This window comes from Lepidochelys olivacea, assembly GCF_965140295.1.
Source record: "Lepidochelys olivacea isolate rLepOli2 genome assembly, chromosome: 10".
Taxonomy (NCBI): Eukaryota; Metazoa; Chordata; order Testudines; family Cheloniidae; genus Lepidochelys; species Lepidochelys olivacea.
In genome coordinates, this window is record NC_140420.1 from 45436406 (window position 1) to 45461358 (window position 24953).

Here is a 24953-nt window from a genome sequence, read left to right on the forward strand (position 1 = left end):
TCAGTACTAATACCACTAATGAAAGACTTATCTAGTTGCTCTGAAACTTATCTAGTTGCTGTAACCCACCTGCACTCGATAGAATGCTGCCACTTGTCTCACTCACCTCCCTCTTGGCCAGAAACAAAACAAAACAAATAAAACCTACTCTCTCCCTTTGCCATTTCCTGCACATTTGACCTGTACTCAACTGACAGCTCCAGTCCAAGTCCTTATCTTCCTGCCAGCCACCTTTTTTCATTGCAGAAAAAAGTGTTTTTACTAACTTGAGATAGGATCTCAGTGTAAAATCCTAGCAGAGACAAGGGCTGTAGTTTGTACCTCAATGAATCTAGTCAAAATAAACCCCAGGTCAGGGGTACAGTGTTGAACTAGATTAGCTGCCTGGTTGGAAAAACCTGTACCGTGTCTCCACCAGGATTTTACAGCAATATGCTCCCTCGAGTTAGTCACCTCAGTATAAAACGGCACTTTTGCAGTGAAGCTAAAGCCTAATGTGGACTCCACACGAGGCTATTTTGCTAAGCTATCCTGCTTTTCATACCACCCTCCACGGTCACCACCTCCCCCACCCTTAGCCAGTACTGGCCCCCACCTGGCAACCCCCAGACAATGCAGTCCATCACCTCCCCCCCAGCCCCGCAGCCATTGCAGACCTACCCTCCTCCCCCCGCGAGTGTAGGCCCCGCCCCCTCCCAGTGCAGGCCCCGCCCCGGCTCAGGGGAGGACTGTCCCCAGGACCCCCTACGGGGCTGAGCGGCCCGGCGCGCCCCCGCCTCGCTCCAGGCCTTTGTGTGAAGGATCCGGCCCAGGCCGCGCTGGTGCCAGTGCTCCCGTCCGGGCCCAGGGGGGCACCACCCTCCGGCCGCTTCCCCCGCCGGGACGCCTCAGGCCCTGCCCCTCCGCGGCTGCCGCGGCCTGGCTCAGGCTGGGCGCAGCGAGGCGGCGGAACCCCGCGCCGCGGCCCGTGTTGCCCGGCGGGCCGGAAGTGCTGCACCGAGCCGCCGGCGGGGCGCCCAGATCGCCCTTCCCCGGGCCGAGATGGCCGCTGCCGGGGCGCTCCTGGCCTGGTGCATCCAGCAGCTGCGCGGCGACTTCGGGCTGGATGTCAGCGAGGAAATCGTGGGGTGCGCGGCGCGGCGCGGCGCGGGGGAAGGGAGAGGCTCGGGCAGATGGTGGGAGGGGAGGGGATGAGAGTCGGTAGGGGAAGGGAGAGGCTCGGGCAGATGGCGGGAGGGGAGGGGATGAGAGTCGGTAGGGGAAGGGAGAGGCTCGGGCAGATGGCGGGAGGGGAGGGGATGAGAGTCGGTAGGGGAAGGGAGAGGCTCGGGCAGATGGCGGGAGGGGAGGGGATGAGAGTCGGTAGGGGAAGGGAGAGGCTCGGGCAGATGGCGGGAGGGGAGGGGATGAGAGTCGGTAGGGGAAGGGAGAGGCTCGGGTCGTTGGTGGGGGGAGAGTGGTAAGAGACAAGGACCGACTCAGATTGGACTGGTCAGGTTGCAGCTCTACAAATCCTGCTGTAGGGCTCAATTGACCCCACTTGGGCCCCCGCCCAGTGTGGATTGGGGTGGCCTGGATGGTCCCTGATGGGACTTCCCCCTCTGACTCTCTGGTCCCTGGGAGCTCCGGGAGCCAGGAACTACTCTACTACATACATCTGTTTTGCACTGTTCATGGGCCTAAAGCTTCCCACAACACCTGGATGTTGAAGAGAGGGAGCTTTTCTTGCGAAAAGGAGTCTTTGCTCTTTTCCATTTTTTCTTTTATTGGCTCAGGTTTTTGGTTAATCAGAGCACCCACTAATTTTTCCCTGCGGGTGCTCCAGCCCTGGAGCACCCACGGAGTCGGCGCCTATGGCGGGGAGGGAGGGGGAGGCGCTGATTGACCGGGCTGCTGATGTATTACTGTGGTTCTTTGGCAATGTACATTGGTAAATTCTGGCTCCTTCTCAGGCTCAGGTTGGCCACCCCTGGTCTAGTGCTACCAAAGAGGGACAGAGCACCACACCAAGCAGGCATTCAACTGTAGTCCCTCGATAGGTACTCGAGTGCAGTAAACTTGAGTATGCTAACTCGAGCTAATTGTGCTGTGAAAACCCATGTATAGTCTCTCTCCCTATAGTATCAATGTGCCAGTTATTCTCTCCCATCACACCTGCAGTCTTTCTCATATAGACATTATGAAGTGGATTTGTATCCTTTTCCAAGGGAGAGACCATTTTAATCATGCTGGTATTTCCTCACCTGAAGTCCTTGTCCAAATCCAGAGGTAACTTTGTAACCTACTAGGACGAGCCTCTAAATGCGACACTGGGTGTCTCAGGACCGGGAATGGCTTAGTTGTATCTGATTCCTAGCAGAGCTCATTTAGCCCTTCAGCCTTCCAAGTGCAGCTCCTGTGCAGTTTACTGTTTGTGCATCTTTGGATGAGCCCTGTAAGGCTAGTGCAAAGGAAAAACTGGGTTTGTGCTCTTCTTTTGCTTCTTTATTATGGATAAAGATAATCTGAAAGGTTGGTGGGGTTTTGTTGTTTTTTTTTTTTGTCTCCTCCCGCTCCAGCTGCTTTCTTTTACATTCAAAATTCTTGTTTTTCCTGGAAGACACTATGAGTGATTAGAGAATTAATGGGCTTATGATACTGCAGATACCAAGCAAGTGCAACTTGATTTGCAAAGGACAGATAATTCACATTGTTTAAAATTTTGTTTATTGTTCAACACCTGTGTAACTCAACTACTATGGTACAAACAGTTGGAAGAAAATCAGGACTCCTGCACCTGAAGGACTGGCATGCTCTCAGTCTACCTCTTTGGGACCCTCAGGAAATTCTCCAGTATGTGTAAAATGTTTCAGGCCTTTGTTATGCAGTATAAAGAAACAAACATGGGCACAACCTCCCCCGCCCCTCGCCACTTTCATCAGTCACTTTTAAAGTGAAGGTCCAGTCTGTTCTATGTGGGCAATCTAGTTTTGATGTGTTGTGTGTGTATAGGTTATGAAGTAGTTGTTAGCCCTGGGTTTTTGTATTCCTGGCTCTGATGATTTCCTGCATTGTCTTTGGCATATTAGGTAACCTCTCTGTGAAATAGATCAGGATTAACTCCATCTGCCATGTATTTGGGAAGGGGTGTTTGTTTGTAAAGTGCTTTGATATTCTTCCATTCGAAGGTGAAAGAGAAGGACAAAAGATTTTGATGTTTGTAGACAAGTAGAAGGAGGAAATATTTATTTCAATAATATTTAAACCCATGAGATTGTCTTGGACTTCATTTGTGGTTCGATATTAGAGAGTATGGAGTGAGCAGGAATCCCAGTGTGGTTTTAATTTCCTTTGGTAGTAGGAAGAGTGCAGTTGTCATTGTTGGTGGGGAGGGGGTGGGTTGGAAAGGTATCTGACCTTCCCGTTTTTTCACTGGTCCAGAAATAACAAGGGATTTTTCCAAGCGTATCTTCCTCAGATATTTGTCTTCCTCTTGGGCCTTTTTTGTAACGTCTTCTCTCCCATGCTCGCTGAAGTAACTTGATTCAAAGAGTGTGGAGGGAAAGTTGAGGTTAGCTTTGGTGTTGCCTGTCTCTTGGAAAATATACTCATGTTATCAGTTTTCTTCTTTTTGTCCCCTTCCAGGTACATCTTGTCAATTGAAAATGAGGAGGAGATCCGAGAGTATGTAATTGACCTCATCCAGGGAACAGATGGGAAGAAAAGTCGATTTATAGAAGAGCTGGTAACCCGATGGAGAAAGTCCTCTCAGACGGCTTCCGACCCTTTGCCAATATATAGAAAAAGAGATGGTGGGTCAGAGTAGAGGGTGGGTGGTAGGATGAAAGTATCAAAAGTAACCAAAACTTGTCTTAATTACTTGATCAGCAGATGCTTGTAGGGCCACGAAGCATCTTCTGCAGCTAGTTCTGGATCTCCCTTTCTGCCCATTTTGAAGGTTTAAAGCCAAGTGATCACTCTCCCCAAGAGGTCAGCAATATTCACTGCTGCTGGCTAACACACCTTCCTCTCTCTTTGCACAACCCTTTAGAGATTTCAGATGTGCATCGGGCTGGAGACCAAGGCAAGAGGGGGAGGCGCAAAGGAAGGAACAAGCAAGAAACATCTCTGTATGCTGAGCCCAATCTGCCTGCAGAGGAAGTAAAAACACCCCTTGATCTGGCCAAGGTGAGTGTGCCTGGCAGCCAGGGCAGAGTGGCAACTGTGGAATGCAGAGCAAATGGGTCTCACAGAGGAGCAGAAGGAAATAGATGGCTTTGTGCAAGCCGCAACTGACTTCCAGCAATAGGAGCTAACTGTGTGAACAGATGTAACTGTTCTGGGGACTCATTAGCACTGCTAGCATGGGACAGTCTTTACTAAACAACTGCGTGTAACATGGCATGGAGCAATACCACTTTGGACTAGGGTAGCAGATCTAACAGAGCGCAGAAAGCAGACCTTCAGGGCTGATCACTTTAGCAGAAATCTCCAGCAAGTTTTCGGGCTTGTCTACACTGACACTTTACAGTGCTGCAACTTTCGCGCTCAGGGGTGTGAAAAAACACCCCCCTGAGCACAGGAAGTTTGAGCGCTGTAAAGCGCAACTGTAGACAGTGCACCAGCGCTGGGAGCTATGCCCCTCATGGGGGTAGTGTTTTTAGAGTGCTGGGAGACCTCTCTCCCAGTGCTCTGCCACGACCGCACAAGCCACATGAAAGCGCTGCCAGTGTAGACTAGCCCTTAGAGTAAATAGTCCCACTGGAATGAATGGGGCAGGTCACACATTTTAGAACTGTTGTTTCAGGCTCTCCGCAGACTCTTGCTCACAGCACTCCATTGGCTTATACTCTGTTTATATTTTCAAGTTTCTCTGCACAACCCTGGGGACAAGAGACATAATTTTTTTTTAAAAATGAAAGCTTGGATTAATATATGTAACAGACAGTGAAGATATCAATCCCCAGAAGCAACATAAATGATTGTGCCTGGCAGTGTTAATGAATACACAGCTAATGTTGAAATGGAAAAAGTAGCATGTGTCTTAGATCTAGTCTAAGGGTATGTCTACAGTGGCAGTTACAGTGCTGGGAGTTGCAGCGCTGCTCAGAGAGTGCTGAAGGGAAACCGCTGTTGGGTGTTCACACTGTCAGCTGCCTGCACAATAGCATGTTCACACTTGTGGCACTTGCAGCGGTATTTGGAGCGGTGCATCTCTTCCTCTTCTGCCACTAGGAATTGTGGGAAGACGGATGGGGTTGCGGGGTATCATGGGTCCATTCCCAATGCCCTGTGATGCATTTCTTTGCATCCCAGCAATCCCTGTGCTTCTGTCCAGATTTGGTGCCATCTTTCAACGGTTAGTGTACTGCACGCTCTGCCTCTTTGGTCTACAGGAATGGATCCTGAACTGTTGACCAGTATGCTGCTCGTCCTGACCAACACATCATGAATGGCAGTGGAGTTATTCCTTAAATTACAAAGGCAAGAGGCGTGCGACATTGATCACACCACGCGAAATAGCTACAACATGAGATTGCTTGTGGCATTCATGGAGGTGCTGACCACAGTGGAACGCTGCTTTTGGGCTCGGGAAACAAGCACTGAATGGTGGGATCACATCGTCATGCACGCCTGGGATGATGAGCAGTGGCTACAGAACTTTCACATGAGGAAAGCCACATTCATGGGACTGTGTGATGAGCTCGCCCCAGCCTGCAGCGCAAGGACACGAGAATGAGAGCTGACCTGCACTGGAGGAGCATGTGGTGATTGCACAGTGGAAGCTGGCTACTCCAGACTGCTATCGATCGGTAGCTAACCAGATCAGAGTGGGAAGGTCGACCATTGGACTCGTGTTGAGGGAAGTGTGCAGGGTCATTAATTGCATCCTGCTCCGAAAGACAATGATTCTGGGAAATGTGCGTGACACTGTGGATGGCTTTGCACAAATGGGCTTCCCTAACTGCGGAGGGGCGATAGATGGCACACACAGTCCAATTCTGGCACCAGGCCACCTAGGCACCGAGTTCATTAATTGCAAGGGATATTTCTCAATGGTTCTCCAGGCGCTTGTGGATCACCATGGGTGTTTCACGGACATTAACGCGGACTGGTCCGGAAAAGTGCATGGCGCATGCATCTTTCGGAACACTGGCCTGTTCAAGAAGCTGCAAGCAGGGACTTTCTTCCCGGACCAGAAGATCACCGCAGGGGAAGTCGAAATGCCCATTGTGATTCTGGGAGACCCCGCCTACCCCTTAATGCCGTGGCTTATGAAGCCATACACGGGGCAACTTGACAGCAGCAAGGAGCAGTTCAACAACAGGCTGAGCAAGTGCAGAATGACTGTTGAGTGTGCTTTTGGCAGTTTAAAAGCCCGCTGGCACTGCCTATATGGGAAGCTGGACCTGGCTGATGACAATATTCCTATGCTTATAGCTGCATGCTGTACGCTCCATAATATTTGTGAGGGGAAGGGTGAAAGCTTCACTCGGGGCTGGACTGCAGAGGCTCAGCACCTGGAGGCTGAGTTTGAACAGCCAGAGAACAGGACTATTTGAGGGGCGCAGTGTGGAGCCATAAGGATCAGGGATGCCGTGAGGCAGCAATTTGAAACTGAAAGTTAGTAACATTTGTTGCTATGCTCAGGAGTGCAGTGCTTGTAATGGTAGGAAGTCGTTGTGATTGGTGCAGACGATGCACTATGAAGGTTTAAGAAAATTACCTGTCGCCTTGCACAGATCTGTTTGCTTTCACTTAACAGAATAAAGATTGCTTTCAAACCAACACAATTATTTTATTAAAAAACAACAGCCAGAGGGGAGAGTCAAACAAAATGTCCCATCAGCACTGAGGGGGATGCGGGAGGAGGTGGATCCCAGGATGGCTAAAGATTTGTGTATGTCCAGGGATCGTATCCAACCTTCTCCTTTGTAGTACAATGCAGCAGGTACTGTACTTCAGCAGGGCCAAACCGCAGAGGGATGGGTGTTGAGTGCAGTGGGTGGTGGGAGTCCACAGTGCTGGACTGTGATGGGGCAGGAGTGGAATGCCATGGGTAAAGACTGGAGCCAGGAGGTTGATAAGAGTCTGTTGGTGGTGTCTGGGGGGTGCATGGGAAAGAGTTGTGTGACAGTGGCTGCAGGGGAGGGAGGGTGCGGAGCTGCTCAGCTTGCAATGTGAGTATCGCCTGGAACATGTCTGCTTGGCACTCCATAACGTTCAAGAGCTGCTCTGTGGCTTCATTCTGGCATGCCACATTCTCCGTTAGGTCCCTCTTCTCGCTGTCCCACCACTCCTTCAGTTCCTTTTTCTCAGCTGCGGAGTGCATCATAACTTCACGCAGAAAGTCCTCCTTAGTTCTTCATGGCCGCTTTCTAATTCTGCGCAGCCATTCAGCCACCGATAACAAAGAGGGAAGCTGGGCTCCCAAGGTTATCTCTGTGAAGTTTAAACGCAACATTTTACAGAAGCAGTATTGTTTGCAACACAGAGAACACTGATTCAGTGATTTAAAACACAGCCAGTATTCACACACCTGTCACTAACCCCAGGCAAGCACAATGAGCCACAAGACGGCCAAAATGGTGAGTAGCCGCAGGGACAGGGTAAATCACTCTCCCCGGACCCTGCTGTACACTGGGCACGTGGCTCTGGGGGAAACCCATTACTGTAGGAGGGGCCTGATAATCATTCCTGTCCCCACGTTATTCACAGGATCTGACCATTATGGAAGATACCTTGCTGCTGAGGGTGAGCAGGGAAACAAGGGAGGGTTTTCTCCAAGGCTTCCGCTCTGGCCCTTATGCAGCTCACCTGTGTGCGGCAATGGTCCCGCACAAGTGATGGCATGATGGTGCGGGAAAGTTACCGTTAATGGGGCAAGAAACAAAGCAGCTCTGCCGAGGATCCTGCAGCAACAGATTGCCCAGTATCTCCATGAGAGATTCCTGGAGATCTCAGGCAATCAACAGCCTGTTCTGCCACTCAGACTAGGCATGTGGTGGTACTTGCATCATACAGAGACAAGCCTGCTTTCTGCAGCCCTCCTGCCACTGACAACTCGCCTCAGCAATTCCCAAAATCAAATCCACTTACCAGGGGCCTCCTCTCCTGTTTGCGCTTCGCCAACATCCGACAGCTGTGACCGGCTAGCCTTCTCCAGAGTAGAAAAGAGGTCCTGGCTGAACGCATGTCTGCCTCTGGGTCCCCCTTCTCCTCCACATCCTCATCCAAGATTTCCTTCTCTGGCTCGGTCCACTCTTGACTGGCATGCAAGCCAACAAAGTTTCCACAGGGTCTTCGCAGCGGAGGTGGGGTCACCACTGAGTATCGCGTCCAGCTCTTTGTAGAACCGGCAGCTCGTGGGTGCAGCACCGGGGTGGCGGTTTGCCTCGTGTGCCTTGTGGTAGGCGTTCCGCAGCTCCTTCACTTTGACCCTGCACTGCAGTGTGTCCCAGTCATGGCCCCTTTCTATCATGCATCGTGAAATCTGTCCATAGGTATCATCATTCCTATGGCTGGAGCGCAGTTGGGACTGCACAGCCTCCTCTCCCCAAATGCTGATGAGGTCCAGCAGCTCAGCATTGCTCCAAGCGGGGGATCGCCTGGTGCATGGAGCAGGCATGGCCATCTGGAAAGATGCGCTGAGATCACTGCACGCATCACCGAGCAAACAGGAAGGGGACTTTCAAATTTGCAAAGAATGTACGAGGTGGGGATGACGGTTGATCACCTGAGGACAGAGTACTAGAGTTCAAACTGATGACCAGAGAGGTGAGAACAGGCATCGTGGGACACCTCCCAGAGGCCAATTGCAGTGCTGTAATCGCCACGGTGTCTACACTGGCCCTGCAGCGCCATATCCCTGGTGCAGAAAGCACTACACCTCTCGTTGAGGTGGCTTTTTATACCTCAGGAGTTACAACGCAGAAAGCTGCTTTACTGTGCAGAAACTTGCCAGTGTGGACAGTGCTTTGTTTTATGAGGTGACTGGATGGGGCAGTGGACACATGAAAATAGATAGTGAGCAATGGAAGGTGTCTGCTTAAAGCAGGGGATGGAGAAGACTGAGGGCCTTGGTAGGGTATTGGTCCAGGTGCAGGGCTAAGAAACTGGCGTGCTGGTGAAACAGTCACATCTGCTTGGTTTAAAGCTTTATATTTGCTCTGGCGAAAGCTTTAGTGTGCACTCAAAGCTTTTCCGGCTCCTGCTGCTTCACTTGAAAAGCTTTGAGTGCCAGACAGAGGAAGCTGAAGCATTGGTTAAAGCTTTCTCCACTGGCCTGCAAAGTTTGGAGGAGATCTGATTATTTAACTGGCTTCATAGCACCTATGCCCCAGCCTAGCCCCCATTTCCAGCCTAGCAGCTCATCTCTAGCCCTGCGTCCTTAGCCTCCTACATTTAAAACCAACCTAGGAAACTTGCAAACAAAACTTTGTTCTGTTAGAGTTAAGGCTGCCCATGCATATGTCTCCAAAATGGAAATACACTGAAATGCAAACCTACAAAGCAGGAAATCTGAAGTTAGGACATTGTTCATAACCGACACAATCCTAGTCTCCAAGCATTAGCTCCCCACCACTGGGATGCACACTAACACCTTCTCTTTCAGTTCCATAGTTCTCTCTCTCTCTCAGGGTACACATTAAGGAAATGAGAATCTTTGCTGTCATCTTGTACAGTTTTCCAGATTCATTCTTTGGGCTTTGCTTCTAGCACAGGGCATCTAACTTGGAGACTTATAGGCAGCTTACCAGGGGCCTGAGCAGTTAACCTATGCCACAGTCCAGGTGTAGAATAGGAGCCATAACTTTGTATCAAATAGAGCAGGTTGCAGCCATTGTTCTCTTTAATGTGATGGAGCAACCTGCAAAAAAATAAGGGTCCTAGTATGCATTGTTCTTGATTTGAGTCCTTTGGCTCAAGATGGAACATTGCATGCTGGGACATGTAGTCCCCAGGGGTTACAGCTGAATGCTGAAAGTGAGAGTTGCCACAGGCCAAATTGTAGAGTTTTATGGGTTGCACTTTGGCCATCCCTGTTTTACTATTTAATATAAATAGAGGTTTTCCTATGGGGATACTTTAAAATGCTGAAAACACCTTTAAAGTTTAAATCGTCTGAAAGGGAAAGGAATATGGACTTTGTTTTGGAAATGAAGGGGTTAAACAGGCTTAGGAGGTTTCAGCTATTTCCTTAGAGTTTTCTCTGTTACCCTAATTAAGGTGCTGAGAAACCTCTGGCAAGGCCTGCAAACTGAGGTCACTGTGTCTCTTTTCATTCTTGTTAATAAAAGCAGAGCTCTGGCCTGGTTGTGGAAATAGCGCTGATTGGACAGAGCAGGGGTGATGGAGGAAGCACCCATCATTAAACCCTAAACCAGAGTCACAGCACCATTGAAACGAGGAGTGAGTCAGAACATTGTACGCAACAGAGACAGGAAAAGGAAGAGACATGAGAGAAGGTGTCCTGATGCTGTTACCTGGCGCCATCTGAGACAGAAGCAACAATGGAGACCTGGGAACCTAGAACCAACAATAGCTGGGGTGAAGTTCAGGAAGTTGGAGTGATCTGTTAACAACATACAGTTAGCAGAGCCAGTGAAGTGTTACATCTGTGATAGAGCCAGGCCGTACTGAGGAGGGATTCTTAGAAATGGCCCTTCCCCCAAGTCTAGGAGAGACTAGGAAGAATAGAGGCAGAGGGAAACTGTCCAGCACCAAAAGAAGATTTTCAAGCATATCACAGATGATAAACAACAGGCAGAGACTAGATTCACTGTTTGAATATGACTAGAATCTGGAGTGACAATTGTGAGGATAAAATAAGGGTGATCGATCCTCAGGCTTCAACCCATGAGTTGCTTATCAGCTGGGATCAGGAAAACCTGCCTCCCCCTCGGCTCAGGGGATGGTGTTGCACACGAAGACACATTATTGTAAGTTTATACCCTCCTTCAAAGCATCTGGTGTTGGCCGTTATCAGAGAAGTAACATTAGGCTAGAGATACGTTTGGTTCCACTATAGCAATTTCTGTGTTCCATGATGTGAGGGCCTTGGAATCTATAACTGAGAGGCAAACTTTATCAGAAACATTACCTATACAATGCCTGCTAGAGACTTGAAGGAAGCGAGAACTCATTTCAGTGCTCAAGGTGAAAGAGGACTTGAGGGAAAAGATTGAGAATTCCACTGACCAGCCACTCATGCAGCCATCATCCATGGTATCCTGTCCCATCTATCATCAGAGTCACCTCGGCATAAGACAAAGTATGCACCTGAGAGAGACAAACATCAAAAGTAACGTGCCAATCTTGCTAATGTGCCTCAGATGAGAACAATAATAAATTACAGTATGTCAAATTGCCAAAGAATATACACTGCATAGAGAAATCCTTCTCAGGTGGGAGAGGTGGGCTGTGGATTAGATGTGTAGCCCATAGTGCTCACTTTAGCATTGATTTGTTCAGCAGTAAGAAACCTACAGGCCTGTGTTCTGTAAGACATTGGTTTCAGCATGTAGCATAGGGCTTGAAGCCTATGAACTTTGGCACAGATAAATAGTCTAGTGATCACCCCTATGTTCTGGGGAACTGGAAATAGAGTGTGTAAAGGGGAATTTTGCCCATAACAACACCAGCCAACCACAGGAACATGAGCGAATGCCTTCTTTTGGATAGAACATCCGCAGCGGTCTGACCACAAGAGTGCCATGGTAATGAATTGACGTATGTGGTAAGTTGAGATCATTAATATACTAACCTACAGAAGAAAGACACCTCAACTTTAGTAGTGTGAGGAAATACAAGTAAGGAAGAGGGGAGAAACCCCTACTGAATAGGCATTAGGCATAGTGATATCAGTGTAACATATTATAAAAGTTGTATCCAGCCTGTGGGCAGGAGGAGAGAGAGAGGTAGCCATTGGGAGGTGCCAGAATGATGGCTACTGGTGATGAGGAAGATATTGGGTAACATTTCAGGTTGTTCTGCAAGGGATAGTGTATGTTGATGTTCAGAGGTATGTTCTGTATCATATCTATCTACCTTGCTGGGTTAGCGTGTTGGTGACTTTGCTAAATGTATTAATAAACTATTTGTAAATACAGAAGGGTTCCTAAAGTGTGAGTGTTGCAACTGTGCACATCAGGATTCCTAACTGAACAGTAATTATAATAATACTTGGCCTGATCTTGGGACAAGAACCTGTCAATTGAGTGATTACTGGGAATTCATAACTGATCAATATAATTAATACATAATCTGTGTGAGCTAAAAGGTCTCTTCTCTCTCAGGTGTTTGTGATTTCCATCTGCGTTTAGGTGCATAGATTACTTTATAGATGTGTCAGGAATGTGGATTTACCATGCTATACCATTTGCCCACCTTGTTCAGCACTAGCATTGTGTCTTGCACCAAGGTGTTGGCTGGGCTTTGGATTGCTGGTCTGATTTTCTATAGTTTTTGTTTGATTTAACAAAACCTAATGTAGGCTCTTGGTCGCAGAATCCAAGAACTTTCTCTCCGGCACATAGAACCCAGGCAATTCCAGTTTGCAAAGAGAGAACACGAAGCTGAGCAGTCCTCCTTTCATGTAAATGGTGCTGACCTTTTCTGAGGCTTGCTTCTGTTCAGTGATATCATCCTGGTTTGAATTTGGAGTCTGGTCCCACTTTCACTCAAGCTGGCCAGGTATCTATCTGGCTGTTTATCCCCATTCTTTGTTTAAAGGGCTCCTGTTTCTTTCTGATGTTTGTGTTGCAGTGAGAATGCAGATTAAATTCACTGTTTGCTCTTTCTAAATTAGGCACAAGAGATGGGCAGTGGTGGCAGCGTCAGCAGTACCTCCAAGAAAAAGGCCAAATTCGTCAACCTGTACACCAAGGAGGGTCAGGACAAACTGGCAGTCCTGATCCCTGGACGCCACTCCTGTGAGTGCCTGGGCCAGAAGCACAAACTCATCAATAACTGTTTGACCTGTGGCCGTATTGTCTGCGAACAGGAGGGCTCCGGCCCCTGCTTATTTTGTAGTACACTGGTATGTAACGCTGCTTTTTTCTATCTGCCATACTTAACTGCAGTCTTTCGTGCTTGGGTCTTGGAGATGGCATGTGGCTGAATTAGCCCCACTAGTTTCTTATCTTTCCTGTAAATTAGCAAAGTTCTTCCCCCCTTCCGAATTGGCCTGCTCCGATCAAAGTCCCTTAAGAACAAGGGTTCTCAAACTGGGGGTTGGGACCCCTCAGGGGGCTGTGAAGTTACTACGGGGGGGTCACGAGCTGTCAGCCTCCACCCCAAACTCCACTTTGCCTCCAGCATTTATAATGGTGTTAAATATATTTAAGTGTTTTTAATTTATAAGGGGGGTGGGGTCGCACTCAGACGCTTGCTGTGTGAAAGGGGTCACCAGTACAAAAGTTTGAGAACCACTGCTTTAGAACCTGGATCCTCGCTAAGGCTGTAGGGTGAGAGTCTGTGTTGCACCCAACTTGCAGCACAGGGGGAGTAAGGTGGCTTTAAGCCATCTGTTCACCCTTCTGAATTTGGGTGACTCCAAGGGCTGGAGAGGCTGCTGACATAATTTACAGAGCTCTAAATTACCTAAATTATGGCAGCCTCCTGGGGCTTCCCTGTGGGCCACAGCACTGGAACCCCCTGGCACACTCCCTTTGCCTGCTGGAGCTTGCAGTGGGGTCCTCCACAGTGCTTGCACTGGAGGGAAATCTTTTCCAGCTGGAACCAGGGTATTTATGCTACTTCGGCCCTTTAACCCAGTATAAAGAGTCTGGAGCAGAAATGACCATTCCATTCCTATATTTAGAATTTTTTTTAATGATCTTTGCATTCCGGAAGGGCTGGGAGACAATACAGGGTCAGATCAGAAGGTGCCTCCCAAATAGGATTTTATGTGATCAGATTTTCTTTGCCATTCAAGCTCATGTGTGTTTTTCCACAGGAGGACACGAGTTGCGTTTTCATTTTCCTGGCCCTCAGTTTCCCCATTTATAAAATGGACTGATGCGCTCTGACTCCTTAGGGTGGGTGGGAATTAATTAATTAAAAGAGCTCTATAAAGAAAAGTAAAATAAAAATTGGGGTTGGGCCCTTTTTTTCTGTTTTGTGATGAATGAGGCCCTGAAAGGTGGTTATGGCAGGCTGTGCATACGTGTCATTTTTTTAAAAGGATTTTTAAATTTATTTTTACCTTAGGAATATGAAAAATGTCAAATTGGGCCTACCTTTGTTTTGCAGGAAAGAATTCTCGGGAGTCTCACAGCATATTGTGCATTCTGTCTGCTTATCTGAAGGGAAAATGGCGGGAGGGTTAGACCTTTAACAGAGAGTTCCTTTCTCCTGAGAGTTCTCTACAAAATGGAGTTAAATATGTTATTTAAAACAACCAAAATGAAGGCATTTTAAAGGTAGCCGGGGGGGGGAATCGGTGTCCGACCTTTTATTCCCCACAATGTTATGATGAATTTTGTTTAAAAGAACAACAAAAACCCTTGAACTTTTTGTCTCCCTCGGACAGTGTAGTGACTGGAAAGCCAGTACAATTGACTTCACAAGAGAGTGAAAGCTGAATAGGTGAGAGGAGAGAGAAGTTTTAATCAGAGTATTTTAAATATCTGTTTAACTCCAGTGCCTAGTAACCACCTGAGAGAAAAGAATGCCTTTGTTAAATGCCACCCACCTCTTTAATGAAGTTGTGAGAGAACCACACATCCCTGAAATCCTTCAGCAAAAGAACAGAAAAAACCAGTCTTGGTGTTGCTGAGATGTCTAAGATAAAAAAGAAAAGAGTACTTGTGGCACCTTAGAGACCAACCAATTTATTTGAGCATAAGCTTTCGTGAGCTACAGCTCACTTAAGGTGCCACAAGTACTCCTTTTCTTTTTGCGAATACAGTCTAACACGGCTGTTACTCTGAAACCTAAGATGAAAAAAATGAGCAGAGATCAAGGTCTTCTTTCCATACACAGTGAAGATGCAGAAGGGTCCATGGCCTGTGGACCCTGGTGAAATCGTGTGGACCCGCTTTTCATTATCCTTTACAGCTCACCCTTAACTTTTGTCAATGGCTTTGAGGCTATCAGGTGCTAAATATCACTCTTAGCCTTGATCTTCTTGTTGTCTTTTAGGTGTGCACGAATGAAGAGCAGGACATTCTGCAGCGTGACTCAAACAAGAGCCAGAAGCTGCTGAAGAAGCTCATGGCAGGTTGGTAGCAATCATGTGTAATGCAGTTAATCCAGAAAGTTATACACCGTTCCACCTCTGCTCTACTGTTACATTAGACTAGAGCCTATGCCTATGTTTTCACTGGTTTCAGAGTAACAGCCGTGTTAGTCTGTATTCGCAAAAAGAAAAGGAGTACTTGTGGCACCTTAGAGACTAACCAATTTATTTGAGCATGAGCTTTCGTGAGCTACAGCTCACTTCATCGCCTAAATCTTTTTTGTCTCTTAGCAGTATAGATCTGTTCCTTCTGGTTATAGTGAGGGGCTCTAGAAAACTGTGTGTGGGAAAGTTCCCAAAGATTCAGGGACTGCCTCTGGACGCTTTCTACAGAATTTGAACTCCCTGGAGAAGATGACCAAAGCTCTCCAAAATGTATCCAAGCCACTGCAGTCCTGTGACAGCATTCTTTGGCCTTGGAGGGCTGGATGAGAATCTCACTGGAGCTCATCAGTCCTGTTTCTTGCCCAGCATGTTGTGCTTCCCCTTCTGCATGGTTCCCAGGCACTAGCCAGGGGAGACCAGGTCTGGGTGTAGCGTCTGAATTTCTTGAGTGGCAATGCATGATGCACTGACTGCAAAGCACCGAGGCTGGCCATTAGACAGCCTGGAATTATTTGTGGAAATGAGGCACTTGCAGCAGTCCTTAAAAATTAGAATAAAAGTCCCATGTAGAGTGTCTGCTGCTGGGGACTGGGATTACAGCAGTGGGACTTGTGAGGTTTCTGTGGAAGCAGATGATATTAATATTTTGGAACAATTTTGTGTCTGACACTTTTCTGAGGTGGTAAATGTAGGAACAGGACCAAGAGGAGAAGCAAAGCTAACAACACTTAACCCCCTAGTGAAATCCTATGGATTCTGGGGCCGTCTACATTAATTTTGCTGAAACATCTGGATTTCCAGGTCCTCTGGTTAGAGCCTGGAATCTAGTCTTCTATGGTCTCAGTGTAGGCTCCTCTTCCTAGTGACTGAGGTGCAGGAGCTGGGCTAAGTAGCAGCGCCCCAGCTTGCTGAAAAGGTGTTTTCAGTATCTCCCTGTCTTGATTGCTGCGTATTTGATTTCAGACAGTGCTGCTGGTGTGGGTGGAGAGGAACAGGAGCTGAACTCCATTTCATCTGGGGGGGCTCTAGCCTAGTTTCCTTTACAAATGTCAATGGAACGAGCCTTCTGACTTGGCATCTTCAGGGCTCAGCTCTGCCCCTCTCCCTGCAAGTGCCACTAGACCTTGCTTGGAGTGTGGCTGTCCTTGTCACAGGACCAAGGCTTTCATTAGCATCCTGCGAGCAGGGAAGAATCTAAATCCCTAAGTATTTACAGTGCTTGAGCTAGTTCTTCAGATTTGTGTCTGGCTGTTACAGAGAGCCACACACACAGGAGTAAAATATCCATCAATATGAAACCTGCTCCCAGTGTCCAGCCATAGAGGAGAAATGACCCCAAGCTTCTGGATCTGCTAAGGGCCTGATGCAAAGCCCATTGAAGCCAATGGGAATCTTTCCATTGACTTACCAGGCTTTGGAGTAGGCCCTAATAGAAGAGAGATATTCCTGAAGAGGAAATGGCGAGGAAAATCCCACTGGCTGGTTCAGGAACTGTGCTTGCTTCCCCTGGCTGGCTGCTGCTGCAATCTCCTCCCTGCTTTCCTGTCCTGTTAATGGTTGAGTATGTTCAGCCCATAAGGCAGGCTTGACACTCAGGTGTCACACACCTCTCAAATCACCCACTTTGGAAACGCATGTCACTCTACCAGGCCTTTTGGATTTCAATCCCACTGGAAAACAAGGCTCATGCAAGATTCAGGTGGAGAGGTCCAATCAAAATAGCTAATGAGGGACAGACATCTGTGGGGCTGAGCATGGGGACAGAGGACAGTCAGTGTAAGACACAGGGGGGCAATCAAACAATGCCAGCTAGATGGAGGAGGAAGAGGAGGATGGGGGGGGTGTTGCATGTTGAAAGGTGTGGGGAGTAGGAGAAAAGAGAAATCGGAGGATCAGAAAATAAAATAACAAGCAGCATATTGCGGCAAAGAACTCTACAGTCAGGGTTTTGGAAATCCCTTTTCAGTAGGAACAGAATAGGAGAACAATCAGGGCTTCCAGAGAAGGGCTTGAATTAGGGGACATAATCAAAAATTGAGGGAAATAAGGGGAAGTGGGGGAACACAGGAAGAATTACTTCCCATAGAAACTAAACAACTAAGTTACTGGGGAAGGTGACTGGAGCAGCGAGGGTAAATGGTTTCTGTCTAGATTTTTATCCCAGGCCCATCACCATGGTATCTGAGCACTTAATTTGTTGCTGGAGAAAGGAGGATGAGAGGAGAACATGGAAGAGGGGAAGCAGGGAGGTGGGGGTTAGGACAATTTTAAAAGTGCCGGACTTTTGGACAAGTGACCTCTTCAGTTTCCTATAATGTCACATGTTCTTGGGAGTATCTCTGTGCCCAGCTGCAGCAGGAGCAGTGTTTAAACTGATAGCCCATCCCCAAGAACCTGATCATGATTTGTGTCTGTGTATCCCAGGTACTGAGAGTTCTGGGCAGATGGAGATCCTCAGCAAGGACCTGCTGCCTCGTCAGGAAGCTCAGCTTAAGACAGGTCTGGAGATGGCCGTGAAACACAAAGACAAGTTGCTGGAATTTGACAGAATGAGGTATGGTGCTTGCTGAAATAGCACAAACCATCCTCCAGGCCAGAGTCACTTTTGATCTAAATAGTATCAGCATTCCATCCCTTCCAAAACTGCCTTGGCTGCAAATCTATTAAACCTGAATTTATAGGGGGGATCACAATCATAGAGAAAATATCACAAGATGGGAGTGGTCCAGGCAGTGGTATGGCAAGCTGGTGCCTCCTGCCCCAGATGGAGGCCCTGTAGTGGGGAACGGGAGTCTAGTCTCTGTGACTCATCCAGTCCTAACCTCTCAGGTGAGACTTCCAGCAAGCGAACCCATTGTAGTAGGTTTGTCCACTAGGAATTGCACTGAATGCCTCAGTACATTTCATATTGGCCACTGACCAGCCGGCAGGTGGTCACACCAGTATTGTATACTGCTGAGAACAGTATTTCTGCTGGAAAACATGGTTCCTCTGGGGCTGTTGGACTTGAGATTGGTAGGGAAGTGGTACATCAGCTGGCTGGATCAGTCACATGAAATGTGCCGAGATTCCCTGACTCTCACTGGAATTTCTCTTTGGCCCATTGATGGTTCTTGTTTTGAGCTACAGTCTTTGTTGTGGTGCTAAATTTTGTGCTTGTCCCTCTTCTTTTCCTGATGTTTTTTCCCTCTGAACAGATTGTCTCTCTAAATGGAGAATGTCATTTAAAGGTGACCAGCAAAGGACATTTAAAAAAATTGGTATTTTCCTCTTTTTTTCTGCTGATGTGTTAAGAAGGCCTGAAATGAGGTGGGGTGGTTGTTTTTAAGTAGTTTTTTTACTATCTTGCAGTGATCAGGAATTTCAAGTCTGGTCTTTTCTGGTGTGGCTTTCTTGGGGGTCTCCGAGGATGTGTATTGTGAGCTCTTACAAGTTAGCTGTAGGCCAGCGGTGATGAATCTTTAACAGACACACCCTTTCTTCCCCATGCGCCGTAGCCGCTGGAGTTCAATAGATGATAGCAAAAACAGAGTTTTAAACAGCGAGAGTAAAATTCCCTTCCCCTCTCAATGGCTGCCACTTTCACTCTCTTGTGATCTAGTTTCATTCGTTCTCCCGGTCACCACAGGGTGTTCCAGGGCAGACAAGACTTGAATTTCTGATATAAAAACAAGAAGAACAAACTTTTGCTGCTGTTGTTGGGTGGGCGGCGGCGCGGAAAGACTCAAGCCCGTTTCTCTCCCCCCGACAATTCACTTTTAAAGGAAAACCATGGGAACTTTGCAAAGGCAATGGTGTGAAAATTCTCCTGCTGAGATGACCATCTTGCTGCATAACCACACACCTTACATGCCTTTCAGCTACTGCTGATGTTTGAGTCTGTTCTGACGGCACTCATCTTGCAGCAGCTGTGGGAACTCCGTGCTGGGGACTCTAAACCAGGGGCTCTCAACCTTTTTCTTTTTGAGCCCCCTCTCAACATGCTATAAAAATGCCAGGGCCCAATGGGGGTAGGTGGGGGGATTCAGGGCTCTGGGCCAAGGGTGGGGACCCTTGGGCATAGGTGTAGTTTGACTTCTGTTTTGGAGGGGGCAAGAGTTGGCAGGGCTTGGGCCAGCTCCACGCAGTGGGGTCCAGGGAGAGAGCGCCACCTCCACCCCGTGACTCACCTCAGCAGGACACCTTGCTTTCTGTGTTGGGGGGGGGGGGTGGACTGCCCCACTCTGGGTAAGTCACTGCAGTTTGGTGGGGGGGACAACACCCTTATGCCCCCACAACTCTGCCCATGGACTCAGGGCTTCTGCCCGCAGGGAGCCCCAGGTCTGGGGGCTTCAGTCTCACGCTGCTCCCAGCTTCAGCTGTGGGGGCGTGAGGGGCCACTGGGGTTCCCAGCTTCAGCCCCACACCTGCTCCCAGCTTCGGGGGGAGGAGGGATGCTGTCTTCAGCCCCAAGCTGTTCTCGGCTTTTTTGCGGGGGGACAGACGCTGGCTTCAGCCCCATGGCCACTCCTGGTTTCTTTTACTGAAAAAGTGGAACAGCTTCAGCTGGAGAGATTGAGAGAGCCCAGCCCCAGAATCTTCCATAGCCCAGTGGCATGTGTGAAATTCACAAGTAGTTTTGGGTTGACAGACTGCATTCTGCAATGGATAAACGCCTCACTATCCTTGCCCTTTGAGACGTGATCGCAGTCGCCAGGTGGAAGAAGTCTCATACTGAGTGAATTTTTCAAGCACTGTGTTGAGGCCAGGGGCCAGCTGGGTGGTCTGTTGGCAGGGCTCTGCAGGAGCCTTGGGCTTAATTCCCTGTCTGGTCTCTCATCCCCTGTTAGGTCTGCGAGGTTTGCTGGTGCTTTGGCCTCAGTGCTCTCTACCTTGGGGTGGAAATGGGGAAAAGAAAACTGTTCAGTCCCTTTCAGCCAGAAGAACGGGGCTTACAAGGGAAAGGGGGCCTTAACCTAGGAAGGGCATGAGTGGGGGCGGATTTTGGGGATCTGTAAAGGACACTGTAGGGAACAAATCACACTCTACTACATTCATGCCACTACAACAATAATGCCCTGTCTCAATCCATGAGAGCTGCGTCCAGGGCTTGCTGTTGTGTGTAGTCTCCACAGGTTCTCCTCCGTATTTAAGATGGAAGTAGTTGTGCTCTCTTTCCGTTTTATTCCCTCGAGTTCCTGACAGGTTGTCAGCATGGTCCTCAAAAGGGCAAAATTTCATGCATCTGGCTTCATGTTACTGACAAGCCATGTTCTCCAGAGACCACAAGGGGGTCGTGGGAGCATGGGGAGGGGTGGCTGCATGACTGATGTGATGTTTCCAGGTATGTCTGGGGCTGTTTGCTGTCGTACCTGGTACCACTCTGCTTTTTCTCTGTCGCTGTCTCTCACCAGCGTGCGCCGTACTCAAGTCATCGATGACGAGTCGGATTACTTTGCTACAGACTCCAACCAGTGGCTGTCCAAACAAGAGCGTGAGGCACTGCAGAAGAGAGAGGAGGAGCTGCGAGAGCTGCGCCACGCTTCTCGACTTGCCAGGAAAATCACCATCGACTTTGCTGGCAGGCAGATCCTGGAGGAGCAGGACAGCATGGCTGAATATCACAGCAAGTGAGTAGGTGGCATCAGCCACCGAGCTGGCAGGGAGCAGAGTACGCTCCAGAGAGCAGAGAGAGGAGAAACGCTATCTGTGATTGTTAGCGAGGCAGCTGAGCTACCATCAATAGCAACAGACGACAAACTGCGGAGCCCATTCTCTTGAGAGGCAGCCCTGCCACTTGGTTAGAACGTTCTGTGCTTCTCCCTGTATCTCATTGTTTGAGACAAACAGGATCCTGAGCTCTTTAGCAACCGATTTGCTCCTGCTGCTTATTTCCCTGTTCACAATCTCATCCCTCTGTCTGTGGTGTTGCAGACATCTGCTGTAGTCATGACAGCACAGAGAGTTTAGGGGTTTGTGCTTCAGGAGCAGATTACACTCCTAAGGAGCAAAAATCTGCTTGTGTGCAAATATGCCTAGGAATAAAGAAGAGGCAAAAAGGAAGCAACAATATAATAACTTGATGTTCTGTAGAGCTTTGCATACCTGGGCATCTTCCAGACTCACTGTAACGGGATCACTTCCCCTACAAATGAAATTCAGCATCCTCTGGGGTGGAACATGGCAGCCATTCTATGTGTACAGAACTGCCCCCCAGCTTTTAGGAGGTGGAGTGACGAATACCACATTCCAAATGGAGTTGCCCACATTAGGGTTTGGCCAGGCCACTGTGGCTCTCAGAAGGCTAGTCTAGTGGCTTGGACACAAGCCTGGGACTGTTTAAGTCTCTGCTGTGCCACAGACTTCTTGTGTGACCTTGGGCAAGTCACTTAGCCCTGGTCTACACTAGAAGTGGGGGGTGGACCTAAGATACACAACTTCAGCTACGTGAATAGCGTAGCTGAAGTCGGTATATCTTAGGTCAACTTACCTGGCTGTGAAGATGGCGGTGAGTCGACCGCTGCTGCTCCCCCTTCGACTCCGCTTCCGCCTCTCGCAAGCTGGAGTTCTGGAGTCGACGAGGAGTGCATTCGAGGATCGATCACTACCCGCCGAACCAGTGGGTAGTGAAGACCTGCCCTTAGAGTGTCCGTGCCTCAGTTTCCCATCTGTAAAATTAAGATGTGCCATCATCCCCATCTCACAGGGCTGTTGAAGCTCAGATACTACGGGGTGCCAGATAAACGGGGTCCCTTTAGATAGTCTTGCTTTGTGACCAGTGTCCTGGGATCATTAATGACATGGGGTGATCTGGATGCCAGTTTTACAGGGCTACCCTGTGCTGTGCAGGGCCATGCTCTCAGTACTGACTATCCCTGCTGAATTTTGCACTCTGTCTGACTTACAGGCAGAACTGTCCTTAGCTGGCACGTTTGTGAGTGTTCTGGGCCAGTAGCTCCCTGGGAGAACACAGAGCAGTACAGCTGTATATCTACAGCAAACATGCCTTGAGTGTCTGCAGGAGCCCGACTATCGGAGGGAGGGAGGCAGCAGGGGGAGCAGCCTGGCTGGGAGAAATGACAGGAAGTGCTTCTGGGACAGGAGGCCGGGGGGTATTAACGTGGTTTGTGTGTCCTTGCAGGTTGGATGAGACAATTGATGCCATTAACTGTGGCACACTGAGCAAGCCATCGAGGAGACCCCAGGGGAAGTCTGAAGTGAGCTCTGGGCTTCTGGTGAATCCCCACCTTCTCCAGCCTGCCCCCTTGGTTAGTGCCAATTTCTGATTCCTCCCCGAGCAGTGGCTGCCAAGAGACATGCGCCCAAGGATTGTAACTTCCCATGTGTTGATGGCATCTCTTCCCTGTCCCCCAGCCTCCTCTGTGGGATTAGGATCATCTGAGTGAGAGATGGACACGGCCAGCTAGGTGGGCTAGTCCATCCCAAACTCTCGGCCTGGGCAGAATTTTTGCCAGTGGCATATTTAACTCAGAGCAGTGGGTTTCCTCCCCCTTTCTCAGCCTGATGCATCTCGCTCTTGGGAAGGTTTCCTGACATTCAGTCTAAAGGAGTTTCCCTTTTAAAATTCCCTTTATAAGGATCTGCCTGCCAGATTTCAGTTGTGCCCCCTTGGTCACGCTCTCCACTTGCTAGTGTCCCCTCTTGTCTTTCTTTGGTTCCTGTGCACCGTGCATTTCTGCTCAGACACTTCCAAGCATGAATATACGCTTATTCTTAGCCTGTGACAGGCCATGCCAGATAATGCAATTTAAACCCCTCCCTGTCTTCATACCAGGGTCTGTGCCTCTCCTGCCTCCCCTTAACTGTTTTTCTACATCCAGGTATTTTTCAAGAGTTGTGGGAGCTCTTGGGCTATAGCTGGTTGTTTTTCCTCATTCCCTCTCAAGAGGAAAAGGCATGTGATAAGTGGCCATGAGTACTGTTTGTGCACCCAGAAGGGGTCTGTGGCTGCATCCGAAGGCTGGCTCTGAATGCCAATATCCCATATGGCAGTCCACGAGGAGGGGGAGGATGCTGTGTCAGCTGGTTGTCTGAACAATCCCTTTGGCCTCCCTTAAACTCTTCCCAGTGCAGGTGCTGCCAACTGGGTGTTGCTCAGTTGTGAACACACTATGTATGTGCCGTCTATGCTGTGGGACAATGTCGGTTGATAGTTCTACTCTTTAAATCTGCCATTTAGTTCAAGGGCAGCCAATGTGAGGGTTACATAGAGCAGATTACAGTTTCCCTTGCTTTGACTGCTACCAGGGTGTGGCATGCAGAGACTCCAGGCTTTGGCATGCAGTGCTCCATTTGATGAGTGGTCTGCACTCTTTGTATGCTTGGCTTGTGGTCTCTCTCGGGGGCATGACAAAGGTGGCCACCTGACTCACACCTTGCTCTGGGCTACACTGGCACCATCCCAGGTTAGATTCTCTCTTCCCCCCCCCCCCCCCCCCTTCGGGTTCAAGTCTGGCTTACCCAGCAGTAGCCAGAGAATGGTAAGAGCAGGGTTCTGATACAGTGGGCCAAAGATCTAATCCAGCAGGAGGGCTAGGCCATGGTGCCTTCTGCACTGTTGTTCTTAAGTAAAGAAAAAACTTAGTGATTTGGACCGAGTTAAACCTTCTGTTATGTGTTTGTTTTGAACATGCTGAAGTGGGTAGACCAGACTGGCTTGCTCCTGCACAGAAAAACTGCCCATTCTGCAGAAACTGGGCATGAGTCTGCCTCCGAAAGGAACAGGTTACGGATTCAGGATCGAGAATTACAGGAGATCTCAGATGATGGCTGGTGTCTCAGCATGCACCAGCCTTGGGCTTCTTTGCTGGTAAAAGGAATCAAAAGGTAAAAATAAAGACATGGAACTGTGATTTCCCTGAGGGAAATGTTTGGGCAGGATATGTACAAACAGGGAGCTGCACTTCTTCATCCGAGCATGCTGTTGAGTTCGGAACTGAGCAGACTGGAAAGAGTCAGCTTCTTTATGACGATAATTAACAAAGGCCTGAAAATACTCCAGTATTTTGCTATTTTGCTATCTACAAATTCCTTGATAGATAACCTGCAGCATCGCGGTGCTCCATGCCTAGGAGCAGGGTTCCCCAGGGAGGGCCAGAAGACGTTACTAGACAAGCTTCCCCTTTACAAGGCAGTTTTCCAGACAAATCAGCTGCTGTCTCCCTGTTCCAGTGTAATTGGGGTGTCTTGGGAAATCCCTGAATTTCTGTAGATTTTTTTTTTCTCTGAAGTTTCTGAGGAGATGACTTTTAATTCTGAAAAGCAGACTTATCAGTTCCTCAGGCTGTAGAGACTTCAGATCCCATCTTACCCTGCTCCTGGATCTGAGCAGCCTGGGAATGCTGCAAGCCAGCCACTCTGATAAAGGTGGAGCCTTTCATCCTGTTCCCATAGTCTCTGGGAGCTGCACCTAAAGAAAAGGGCAGATGCTGACTGCTTTGTCTACGTTTGTGGGCCATGTTGCCCATTAGATTGCATACTGACCACTGCCTAGCTCCTAGGAATACAGAGTCTTGATTTCTGGGTATTGAAAAGTCAGAGTAGAGTGACTAAACCATGTAAATAAGTTGCTTGATGAGATTCACTGGCTCCAGAAGTCTTCTCACTAACAGCCCTCCTCACTGAA

General features: G+C 48.7%; 1 protein-coding gene across 1 annotated transcript in view; it reads left to right on the plus strand.

Moving 5' to 3' along the window:
- Positions 1 to 719: 719 nt before the first annotated feature.
- The window catches only part of TRIP4 (thyroid hormone receptor interactor 4), a 51364-nt gene continuing 27130 nt past the window's right edge, over positions 720 to 24953 (plus strand). Inside the window, exons 1-9 of the mRNA XM_084641453.1 lie at positions 720 to 1127; positions 3625 to 3791; positions 4031 to 4167; positions 12791 to 13021; positions 15127 to 15205; positions 17753 to 17882; positions 20722 to 20937; positions 22449 to 22575; positions 23967 to 24154. Of these exons, the coding sequence (XP_084497579.1) occupies positions 1042 to 1127; positions 3625 to 3791; positions 4031 to 4167; positions 12791 to 13021; positions 15127 to 15205; positions 17753 to 17882; positions 20722 to 20937; positions 22449 to 22575; positions 23967 to 24154 (1361 nt within the window). The 5' untranslated portion in view covers positions 720 to 1041. The remainder of the gene's footprint in view (positions 1128 to 3624; positions 3792 to 4030; positions 4168 to 12790; positions 13022 to 15126; positions 15206 to 17752; positions 17883 to 20721; positions 20938 to 22448; positions 22576 to 23966; positions 24155 to 24953) is intronic.